At 49.7% G+C, this 10,844-nt stretch overlaps 2 protein-coding genes across 4 annotated transcripts in view; both read left to right on the top strand.

Annotated features, from left to right (window-relative positions):
- Positions 1-182: 182 nt before the first annotated feature.
- LOC119222904 (uncharacterized) lies at positions 183-6,410 on the top strand. 2 transcript variants are annotated; one of them, XM_037479887.2, is made up of 9 exons: positions 183-329; positions 1,572-2,066; positions 2,234-2,488; positions 3,324-3,899; positions 4,071-4,134; positions 4,244-4,314; positions 4,650-4,695; positions 4,878-5,060; positions 5,689-6,410. In XM_037479887.2, the coding sequence occupies exons 2-9, from the start codon at positions 1,826-1,828 to the stop codon at positions 6,314-6,316; spliced, it is 2,064 nt and encodes a 687-aa protein (XP_037335784.2). In that variant the 5' UTR covers positions 183-329; positions 1,572-1,825; the 3' UTR covers positions 6,317-6,410. The 2 variants fall into 2 exon arrangements, with proteins under 2 accessions (XP_037335784.2, XP_037335785.2); XM_037479888.2 differs by having other exon boundaries at positions 2,264-2,488.
- Positions 6,411-10,011: 3,601 nt separating this feature from the next.
- LOC119221800 (OTU domain-containing protein 4) overlaps positions 10,012-10,844 on the top strand; it is a 6,042-nt gene continuing 5,209 nt past the window's right edge. For both annotated transcript variants that reach the window (XM_062558601.1, XM_062558642.1), the window contains exons 1-2: positions 10,012-10,446; positions 10,745-10,828. In XM_062558601.1, the coding sequence (XP_062414585.1) occupies positions 10,309-10,446; positions 10,745-10,828 (222 nt within the window). In that variant the 5' untranslated portion in view covers positions 10,012-10,308. The remainder of the gene's footprint in view (positions 10,447-10,744; positions 10,829-10,844) is intronic.

The following is a 10,844-nucleotide window of genomic DNA, read 5'->3' on the forward strand; positions in this document are numbered from 1 at the left end:
CCTCGTGCTATGATCCGTCGCGTGGACACAGACGCTCACACGCGCACACACCGCATCGCCCTCTCCCACGCACGCACGCGCGCGCACACGCAGACAGAGGGGAGGAGGCGGAACCTCCATCTGCCCCCCTCCGTGACCGACCCGTCCTCCTCCGGGAAGAAGCGGATCGCCTCCGTGTCCGTCCACACCGCGCGGAGCCGCCGGGTGATAATGTGACAAAAGAAGAGGAGACATGGAGGAGATCGACGGTCTCTGTGCCCCGGACTGCACCACCTCCTCCTCCACCTCCTCCTCCGCCGCCGCCGCCGCCACCTGCCCTCCGGGTACCGGTAAGTCACGGAGGAGCGATGCGTGGGAGCCGGGGCGGGTTAGCGCGACCGATGTCCGGTTACCGACGCTAGCTGACCCGTGAAAACGACTTTTGAGGTCTAACGGGGTCGGGTTACCGATCAGCCATGTTGCGGGAGGAGGAGGAGGCGGGGGATGAGGGGGGGGGGGTTAAGGAGGGGGGGGCTCCTGACACCTGCCCTCGTTCCCGGTAACTGGAAAAAAAGCCTTTATTCGTTAAAACCGAATGTTTGATACTCGGACTCGCGTGGCCGTTCAGCCATGTTGCGGGAGGGGGGCAGACACGAGCTTGGGGGGCTTTGACACCCACCGACCGGGAGGGAGGATGGGGGGGGGGGGGGGGGGTGACCGGTGCCCGGTCATCTTCGCTCGCCGGCCGGATGCGGTGCAGCCCGGAGAGGCGGGACGGGGTACCGGGCACCGGGCACCGGGGCGACGAGCCGTGACTTCAACGGTCCCCCGTATTCCTTTATTAGATTTGATGATGAACGATTGGAGGCTTATTTATGTTTTTGTATATTTCAAATTAATATTTAATTTTTAGACCACTTTTTAATATATTTTTATTATAGTTTTTACTGTCCCAATCCAACGGTGAACTATTATTAAAATATTATTATTTATTTCACAATTTGATTAGTATTGTTCTATAAAAAAATCATTTATGTTGTATTAAGACATGCATTATGTTCATACATTTTATATAAAACCCTTGTATTATATGATCTGATTTTTTTTTTTTACATTTCAAATATATACATTTTAGCACTGAAAATGGCTGTGAAATATTGAAATTTTGCATTTCAAATTTTTTCCATCAAGGGCAAGAAGTGATCACAACAGCTGGTGGCAGGTGGAAGGGTCTATTGATGATTATTGATCATGACCAGCGATTGTTTGTTGGCGCGAAGGTCAGGGCAGGAGACGACGCAGCGGGGTCCGTTTCCATGGCGATAATGGGAATGATTTATCCCCTTATTATTGGGCATTACCCATTCAATAATTTATTCATTCACGGATTCACTTTGTTCATATTCCCTTTTCTTCTTCTCTTCCTCTCCATCCCCTCCTCCCTTTGTCTCCCCCCCCCTCTCTCTCTCCCGATCCCCTTCTGTCCTCTCTCGCCCTTCATCCTCCCCCTCCTCCTCCTCCTCCTCTCTCAATCCATCTTCTCTGCCCTCTTTCACCTTTTTTCTCTCCCTCCTTCTCTTTCTCTCTTTCAGGTCAATGAGAGGCAGCAACTGTAAATCCTCCCTTGCTCTCTTTCTCCCCTCTTTCTCTTTCCCTTGCTTTTTCTCCCCCCCCTCTCCCTCTCTCTCCCCCTCTCTCTATCACCCTCTCTTAAAAACACACTTGTCTTATTTTAGCATCTCTCCTTCCTTCTTCCTCCTCTTCCTTCTCTCCTCTCTTCTGAGTTTTGACTCCCTCTCTTCCCGCACACACATTACTACACAAACACACACACACACACTGGAAAATGAAGCGTGGGTCGAGTGTGTTGCCGCCTCCCTCCGATGCAGCCAAACGACACACACACGCCGCAACCTCACAACGCGCGAGGACGCAGGCGGCCGGCGACGGCGCCCGCCAGCCGCACCGCGCCGATCAGGCGCCGGACGCACGCGCCGCAGGTTCGAGTCCCTTCCCGGCGGCCACTTCGCTCTTCAGCCCGGATGTCGGCACCAAGATGGCGTCCGACCTCCTCATCCGGCTGTCAGGTAACACGTGCCGGGGACATGTGATCACGTGGTCGATTAATCAACGGGCCGATGAGTTGAACCCGTAGACCCTCGATAGAGTTGCTGGTTCCTCTCTGACGTCGCTGCGCTGGTGTGGAGTGAGATCATCAGGCTGTAACGTGAACTCTGCTGAAATCTATTTACAGTTGACTCCCTCCCTCCCTCCGTCTCTTCAGAGGCGACCCAGAAGGCCCAGATGCATCCTGGGAGGCTGGCGGAGGCGGGGCCTCAGCGGAGCAAGGCCCGGCCGGAGGTGCGCGGCGGGCAGCAGGACGAGCCGGGCCTCGCTCTCTCGCCGGACGGCCCGGGGGCGAGTCCCGAGCCGCCGTCGCTCTCACACACACCCGACGGAAACGCCGCCACCGACACGCAGGCCTCAGATCTGCTGAGGAAACTGGCAGGTACGCCTGTGTGTGTGTGTGTGTGTGTGTGTGTGTGTGTGTGTGTGTGTGTGTGTGTGTGTGTGTGTGTGTGTGTGTGAGTGTGTGTGTGTGTGTGTGTGTGTGTGTGAGTGTGTGTGTGTGTCTCTATACATTGATCTATTCATCCATCTTTCCAACCATCCTTTATCCATCCTATCATCCTTTCATCCATCTAACCAACCATCCTATCATTCATCCTTTAATTCATCCATCCAACCATCCATCTTATCATCCATCCTTTCATTCATCTATCCAACCATCCATCCTACCCTCCATCCTTTCATTCATCCATCCAACCATCCTTCCTTCCATCCATCATATCATCCTTTCATCTATCTAACCAACCATCATATTATTCATCCTTAAATTCATCCATCCATCCAACCATTCATCCTTTTATCCATCCATCCAACCATCCATCTAATCATCCATCCAACCATCCATCCTATCCGCCATCCTCCTCTTCCATCTATCATATCATCCTTTCATCCATCTAACCAACCATCCTATCATTCATCCTTTAATTCATCCATCCAATCATCCAACCATCCATCCTATCCTCCATCCTTTCAATCAGTCATTCATTCATCCACCCATCCTATAATCATCCTTCCTTGCATCCATCTTTATTCATTGTCCTCACAGGCCGCAGCAGAACTCAACTCTCGGTGCGTTCTAAGTGTTTCATTTAATTTATTCTATCAATATCGAGTACTTCAAGTACTTCAAAGTACCTTTCAAGTTATTGCATGAATCAGGGAGTATTTGTACAGCACCTGAAATACTGAACTGACCGTTTTCCCGCCAACGGCAGAGCGTCAGGAAGTGAGCGTCCACGTGGTGAAGGTCAAAGAAGAAGAAGAGCCCATGCAAGTCGACGCATTGGTGACCTCTGACCTCTCCCGGGATCGACCAATCCCAAAGGAGATGGCCTCGCCCCGCCTGAAGACGGCGGGCCACCGCGTCTTCAGCATTAAAGCAGAAGACCAGGCGCTTAACAGCACAAAGGGGGCGGAGCAGCTCTACGCCAGTGACAAGATGGCGGACGGGCGCCTCCGTGGCGTCAAGATAGAGGACACGTTCCACGCCGGGCCAAAAGCGCCCCACGGCGTCGTCTCCGGGGACAACGGCGTCCAGTTCAGGGTGGCGATGGAGGACCGCGGCGTCTCTGGGGTCAAGATGGAGGAGCAGCTTCTCTTTCAAGCCAGAATCGCAGAGCGAGCTTTCTCTGGCGCCAGCGACGCGGAGGAGCGGCCTCCCCCCCCCGGCGCCGCCGGGCCGGAGGACCACTTCCCCCCCGGAGCCAAGGTGGGCGACCAGTGCCTCAGGGCCGCGCTGTGGCAGGACATGTCGGTGAACCTGGCGTCCACGCTGCTGCACCAGCTCTCAGGTACGAGCCCCCTCCCTCACCTGTAATATATATATATGTATATATATAGTTTTAATAGAAACATTCGATATGACACCTTTGAGTTAGCGGTGAAACCTCCGTGTCTCGCGTTCAGGTTCCCCTCGTTGATAAAACATCTGCCCTGATGTTGACCTCTGGTTCCTCCTGCAGAGCGAGTCGGCAAAGCCAACGCGGCGCGGCCGGAGGGGGGGACGGCGCCGCCCGCCGCCAGCAGGTGACGCTCCGCTTCCTGCCCTGCCCGGGCGTCACGTGGGCTCCTTGACCTCTGACCTTTAGCCTTAACGCTGCGTGTGCCCGTGTGTGTGTGTGTGTGTTCTCTGCAGCGCTGTGCTGAAGGTGGCTGTGGACACACTCTGCTCCTCCCCCCTGTGGAGCTCCCAAGAACCTCCTCACGGTAACACACACACATGCAGTACTTGTTGTTTATCTCTGTAATATGTACATATATGTACATATATGTACATATATACATAGATGTACTGTGACCTGCCGGTTTAAAGCATCCTAATGACTCTCATCCTCTGAATGCTGGAGTCTGTTGATGGAGCCGCCTCGTTGTTGTTGTTGTTGTTGTTGTTGTTGCTCCGTGGGGGTCCACGCCGCCCGCCCTCCGGGTCGATAAGAAGACGATGCGGAGGTTAACTGAGGATTTACCTGTGGTCGCCCCCAGAGGGAAGAGAAATGCATTCCATGATTAATGAGGCTTCTGTGTCATTGTTGTTCTCCCAGAGACCCTCAGCAGGGCGCCGCCCCCCGGCTGCCTTTACTTCTACAGGTGAGGACCTGGTGGACCACGTCCCCACAGAGATAGACAAACAACCCCGGCTTTATTTAAACAGTGCACAGTACTGTATATCGGTCATTCCGTTTAGTTTGACCTTGATTGGACTGCATTTGAACAGAAATGTGTTGATTTATCTTTGTAATTATTGATTGGGGATGAACCGGTTCACCCAGGTGCCACGTGTGCGGCTTTGAGACCGACGGCCGCAGCCTTTTCCAGAGTCACATGACGGACCACCGCCAATGGGAGCACGGCTCCTTCTCGCTGCACTGCTGCGTGTGCGACCACTCGACCAATCAGGAGGCAGAGATGAGGGCTCACGCCGTCACGCACGCGCAGGGCAGCGCGGCGCCGAGGTGGGTTCTTTATTTCTCACTTTGCTGTGTGAGAATAAATAACAATATAAATTAATATTATTATTAAATCCTCAAGATATTATTTTCTTAATATATTATTTTTCAGAATATTCTCAATATATAATTGTATTTGTATGATTGTAATGTATTTCTTCAGAATATTCTTTCTTAATATCTATATTATCTTCTCAATTTTTTTCTCAATTTTTGTTTCTCAATATATATTTCAATCAATATATTATTTTCTTTCTTAAGATAATAGTTCCTTAAAATATTTATTTATTTATACAATTTATTTCTCTAATATATTTATTTCCTGAAAATATGTATTTTTTCTCTATTTACAACTTTATTATAACTTTCATAAAAGGCGTATTTTTTTTATTGTCGTAGCACTACATTCGTAGCTCATGTAAATGAAATCAATAAATGTAACAATGATGAAACAGCTGTTAATTTAATCAGCATTTAGATGAATTATTGATAATATCATAAACCATCGGGACAAATATTAATTCTTGGTGGGGTTGAAGTCTGCTGTGTGTTTATTTGTTGCTTTTTATATTACGTGTGTGTGTGTGTGTGTGTGCGCGCTTCGTTAACGCATCCTCCCCTTCCCGACTCCCAGATGCCCCGTCACCACTCCCGCCGCCTCCGGCAGCACACCGTCAGTTGCCGTGGCAACCCAGTTCCAGAACAGCACCTCGGAGCATCGCTGCCGCATCTGCCAGAGGTCGTTTCCAGGGCAACAGGAGCTGCAGGTCCACTTCCAGGGTCATCGCCAAGGCAACCAGTACCGGTGCGACCGGTGCGGCCACCTGACGCGGACAGCCAACAAGCTGGTGGAGCACGTGCGCGTGCACACGGGCGAGCGCCCGTTCACCTGCGACCTTTGCCCCTACAGCGCCAAGCGGCGGGACAGTCTGCGCCTCCACTGCAAGGTCAAACACCCCGGCGACGTGCACACGCACCGCTCCTACGTGCACAGAGACAACCAGCGCGCCAACAAACACGTGCAGCGGCTGCACACGCCGCCCAACACACACCCTGCTGCAGCCTCCTCCTCCTCCTCCCTCCCTCCTCTTCATCCCTCGCTCTGTGACCGGGCAGGGTGGAGGGATCTGTCTCCTCTCCTCCCCATCACCACGCTCATCTCTCTGAAGCCACGCCCCCTTCCCTCCTCCTCCACCTCCCCCTCGCCTTCCTCCGCCAAACACTCCTTCCTCGGGTACCTTGGTCTGAAGGCGCCTTTGTAAATGCTTTTTTTCTATTCCTCCCCTCCTCGTCTCCTCGTCTCCTCGCCCTGCCTCCTCTACTTCTATCCATCCTCTGGACTCTTAAAGAGGAGGTGAAGCTCTCCCATGTGACCCCCCCCCCCCCCCCCCCCCCCACTATGTATGAGAATGTCAATCAGCTCAATGCACTGAAAAACCTTTTTGAATTTATTCTCCTTTTTGCATCGTGATTTTAATGCTGCCTGCTTGAACGCTATTTAACTCTGTGACATATTTATTGCCCCTCTGTCGTCCTCCACAAACCCCGCGCCTAACGAACCCCCCCACATCTCATTTGAGTTAACAACCCTCTCGCCAGGGTTCATCCTCTGGGGAACACGTAGTCTCTGCATCTAAAGAGCTTTTAGCCGACGACGATCCTCACAAGAGAAGAAACGCGGTCGTCTTCCTGCTGGAGGTAAAGAACAACAAAGACTCTTTGTATCAGGATGAAATGAGCAGATATTCACATGTCAGAGGTTTGGATGACGGTCTTTTGACTAAACGATGATAATCATTTTTAAGTGGTTCAGCCCACACCTGATTATTTGGGGTCCTTTTAGGTTGCAGGTTTCTGGGGGGCGGTGATGACTTCCTGGTATTTTATGTTGTGTATTGATGATGTATTTGTGTTCACACACAACACGGGGCTTGCACGAGTTTGCTAATGTCTTAAAGTTCCACTATACGTAGAAAAGAAACGTCTTTTTTTTTAACAGATATTTTATCAAAAACAACCTTGTTTCAATCGTTAAACACAGTAAGAAATGTACATACTGAAGGTATCATATATAAAAAAAAGTCATTAACGAAATAACTCATTTGTGCACAATTTGGTAATTAAGGCTCTGGATTTAACATTATATTTCAACTGGCCACGATAATTGGAATAGCCTGAAACATAAAAAACATCCACATGTTGGTAAGAATCAACACAACTATGGATTTATACAATCCATGTTAAAAAATATATCGAATAATAGTGGGAAACACTTTATTTTGAAGGGGTTATTTAGCCTTGAACCATTTTAAACTCCAAAGTGTAAAAACAATCTTTTAAGTAAAAACCCATGAAGAAATGTGGGATTTGAGGTGAAAATTCATTGAAAAAATCTCAAAGAAACAAAGGTATGAGGTAACCTGCATATTATTACAAATAAAGTGTATTAAATACACAGTACAACAGAAAGGAGGGCGTGAAATCGAGAGCAAGTATTATTCAATTATGCACAATTCATTTGATTATTTTATCACTTCATATCATTTTGGATCTGAAGCCAATTCATCTTTAAACGTGCAATCGAACGCCCCACGAGGCCCCCGGGGGCCTCCCAGGCGGTGACGTCACCGCGGGCTTCCTGTCCCCGACGCTTCGTCCAGGACGACACAATCAACGCTGCATTTCAATGTTTTACACACAAACGTCAGAAGAAGACGCAAAACAACGCAGCGGAAATGAAACGCAGCCACTTTTTTGGTACATTTTCTGTGTTTGTTGTATTGCTTGATTTGAACTTTAATATATTATTATTATTATTATTATTAGCAGCTTACAGGTGATCCTGCGATAGCTTCCTGGCTAGCTGAGCTAACTCCAGTCAGCGCCTTCCCAAACCAATTTGCACACGATGATGAAAATAAACGTTTGATCAAATTGATCGTGGTCTGTTAATAATTATCGACAACTCTGCGCGGGGAGCGCCAGGAAGTGATCACGCCTTTCAAACTAAAACTTGAAACGACCACAAAAACACAAACGTGTTTTGTTTTAAGCTGAAATGTTTCTCCGATGAAAAAGGTGCTGAGAGCTCGTTATTTAACCGCCGAACTTTCATTTGGACGCATGAAATGACCTCGGATCGTCTCCCTCTCTGACCTTTTGCCCTGATACTGTTTGTCGCTGCACTGATCAATAAAGTTTGATTCCATCTGACTCATCGGGTTACGACTCGCTGCATCACTCGTTCGCAATACGGACTAATACCACCGAGTACTAGCAAGAATACACAGAATACATGAATAAATACGCATCGGGACCCGAGGAGGGCAGGGAGGGAGGGAGCAGGAGAGCAGGGGGGAGGAAAGATGGAGGACAGCAGAGGAGGAGGAGGGGAGGAGAGGAGGAGGTGAGGATCACGAGAGAGCGGCGGTTTGGGAGAGGAACGAGGGATGAAGGTCACACGCCACACTCACAGAGCGAGTGGGAGGATAAGTGTCAATCGCCATGGGTCCTGTCCCCCTCCTCTGCGGTTGCCACGGTTACCGAGCGAGTTGTGGGCCTCGGCGGGCGAGTCATCGGGCGGCGTGAAGAAACACGCTCCTCACAAACGAGGTCGTGATGAGATTTTTTGGTAAATGTCATTAAAGGGAAGAATAAGAAGGAACCCGAGGGGAGGAGGTGAAAATGAGACAAAGAGAAGAACAAAGAGGAGGAGACACTTTCTCCTGCTGGTCAGAGGTCAAAGCCTGAAGAACAACAGAGACACATGCAGTAAATATCTACACGCTAATATGTACAAACAAGGATCAAATGACTGTTTAATGGTAAACGCTGAAGCTGCAGCCAGTTAGCTTAGCTTAGCTTAGCATAGAGACTAAGACAACAGGAACGAATAAAAGGTACTGCACACATGTACATAGTAAATACGCTGAACAAATAAATATGGTAAAGGAGGCTGAAAGTGAAATGGTCCCATTTTGCGGGTGGAGGTGGATCAGGTCGACCTTCTTAACCTTTAATACGACGAGGTGAAGAACAGGGGCGTTAGTGTGTTAGTGTGAGCATCCTCCCTCTGCAGGAAGGATCAATAAGGGCTCTGTGACCGGAAGGGGGGGGGAGGAACCACAGGGGGGGAGGGGGACAGAGGAGAGGAGAGGAAAGGAGAGAGGAGGGGATGGAGGAGGGGAGGGAGCGAGGGAATAAACGTAAATTTAAAAGTTTATTTATATATACGTTCATTTATTCTTCTTCATTTTATTTGATAAATGTTGACAAACACAAAAAATAAAACAAATGCTTCATATTGAATTTGTCTCTGAAGCTATAGTTGCTATAGCGACTTAGTATTTCCGGTTCCTCTCACCTCGTGCAGCTTGATGGCAGTGGGCGGAGCCACGCGGGGTTTCCCTTTGATCCACCACGTGGAACTCTGTAGTTTTTACATTACATCACATGTCAGTTTTGAAGGATTTATTTTCCCTGCATGTCTCACCGGCTCCAAATAAGTTCATTTTTAACATACATTCTTAATTATAATGTGTGTGGTACGTTATTTATAGAAATGTTTTATTACTGTGAGATTAATTCATTTTGATCTCGAGGTGTCTTTATAGATTAATAGACCCATGTAGAGCAATGTAGAAATGCATTCAAATACTGGTCTTAAGGACAATTTTTGACATGATTGAGAATTGAAAAATATTTGTACTTAAAGTCTCAATTAAATATATACGAAACCGATGTATGATAGTGATTGTGTAACCAACCTTGTTTTTTAGAGACTAAACTAGCAGTGAAAGGTACCTCTTCCATCGGTGGTTTGAACACTTTCATTTATTTATTTAAACCTTTACTTCGTTAAAAGACTGAAAGTGCTGTCTATCTGTGCGTTAGCTTGACGCGGAAGAGGCGGAAGGGGTGTGTCGCCACGTGATAGCCTGACGCGGAAGAAGCGGAAGGGGCGTGTCGCTAGGTGTTAGCTTGCTAGCTAGACGCGAGCTAAAGTTTAGCGCACTCCTGTCACTTTCAGACAGCAGGGAGCACCCTCTCCGGAACCAGAGCAGGGCTTCCCGGGAAACGAAACTAAAAAGGCCGACACTTCCGCGTCCGACCTCCGTCAGATGTGGACATTGACCTGTCGTCGGCGTCAATTTTGAAACTTGTACCCGGCCGCCCGTAACACATTTCGCCGCGATATAACCGCCGCGCACACGGGCGCAGGCAGAGTCGTCTCCGGCGGCTACCCGGCGCTAGCATGGACGGCGGCGGCACGAAGAGTAGCGAGGAACGGGAGGCGGAGAAGTCGATGGACGGCTACCTGAAGACGCAGGGTCTGCATCGGAAGAAGATCGCCAAAGACGGCTCCTGCTTGTTCCGCGCTGTCGCCGAGCAGGTGAACGGACAGAAGCTAGTTGGTTTCGCACGTTGGCCCAGCGGCCGCAGGGGGGGAGGAGGGAGGGAGGGAGGGAGGGAGGGAGGGGGGGGGGGGGCTCGGTGCGTTTGTTGTGCTCGTGTAAGCCAGCAGGTGACAGACGGGGCTCCGCCTTAAACGAACCACTGTTTAGAAACTTCTTAAATCGGCAGCTTTTCTCACTTCAGTCCGGAGTAAAGGAACAGAATCACAAGTGTTGTCGTCAAAGAGGTCATTTACGCTGTGTCCGCTGACCTTTGACCCCCCCTCCGCCCCCCAGGTGCTGCACAACCAAGGGCGTCACACCGAGGTCCGGGCCAAGTGCGTTGAGTTCCTGAAGGAGAACCGAGGGAGCTACGAGGCGGTAAGTCCGGGCCCCT

Source organism: Pungitius pungitius, chromosome 1 (genome assembly GCF_949316345.1).
Source record: "Pungitius pungitius chromosome 1, fPunPun2.1, whole genome shotgun sequence".
Lineage (NCBI taxonomy): Eukaryota > Metazoa > Chordata > Actinopteri > Perciformes > Gasterosteidae > Pungitius > Pungitius pungitius.

Bases quoted from the DNA above. Each gene is read 5' to 3' on its own strand.
- LOC119222904 (XM_037479887.2), top strand. From the start codon at position 1,826: ATGAAGCGTGGGTCGAGTGTGTTGCCGCCTCCCTCCGATGCAGCCAAA. The intron at 2,067-2,233 runs GTAACACGTGCC...ATCTATTTACAG, and splicing joins CCTCCTCATCCGGCTGTCAG to TTGACTCCCTCCCTCCCTCC. The intron at 2,489-3,323 runs GTACGCCTGTGT...CGCCAACGGCAG, and splicing joins TCTGCTGAGGAAACTGGCAG to AGCGTCAGGAAGTGAGCGTC.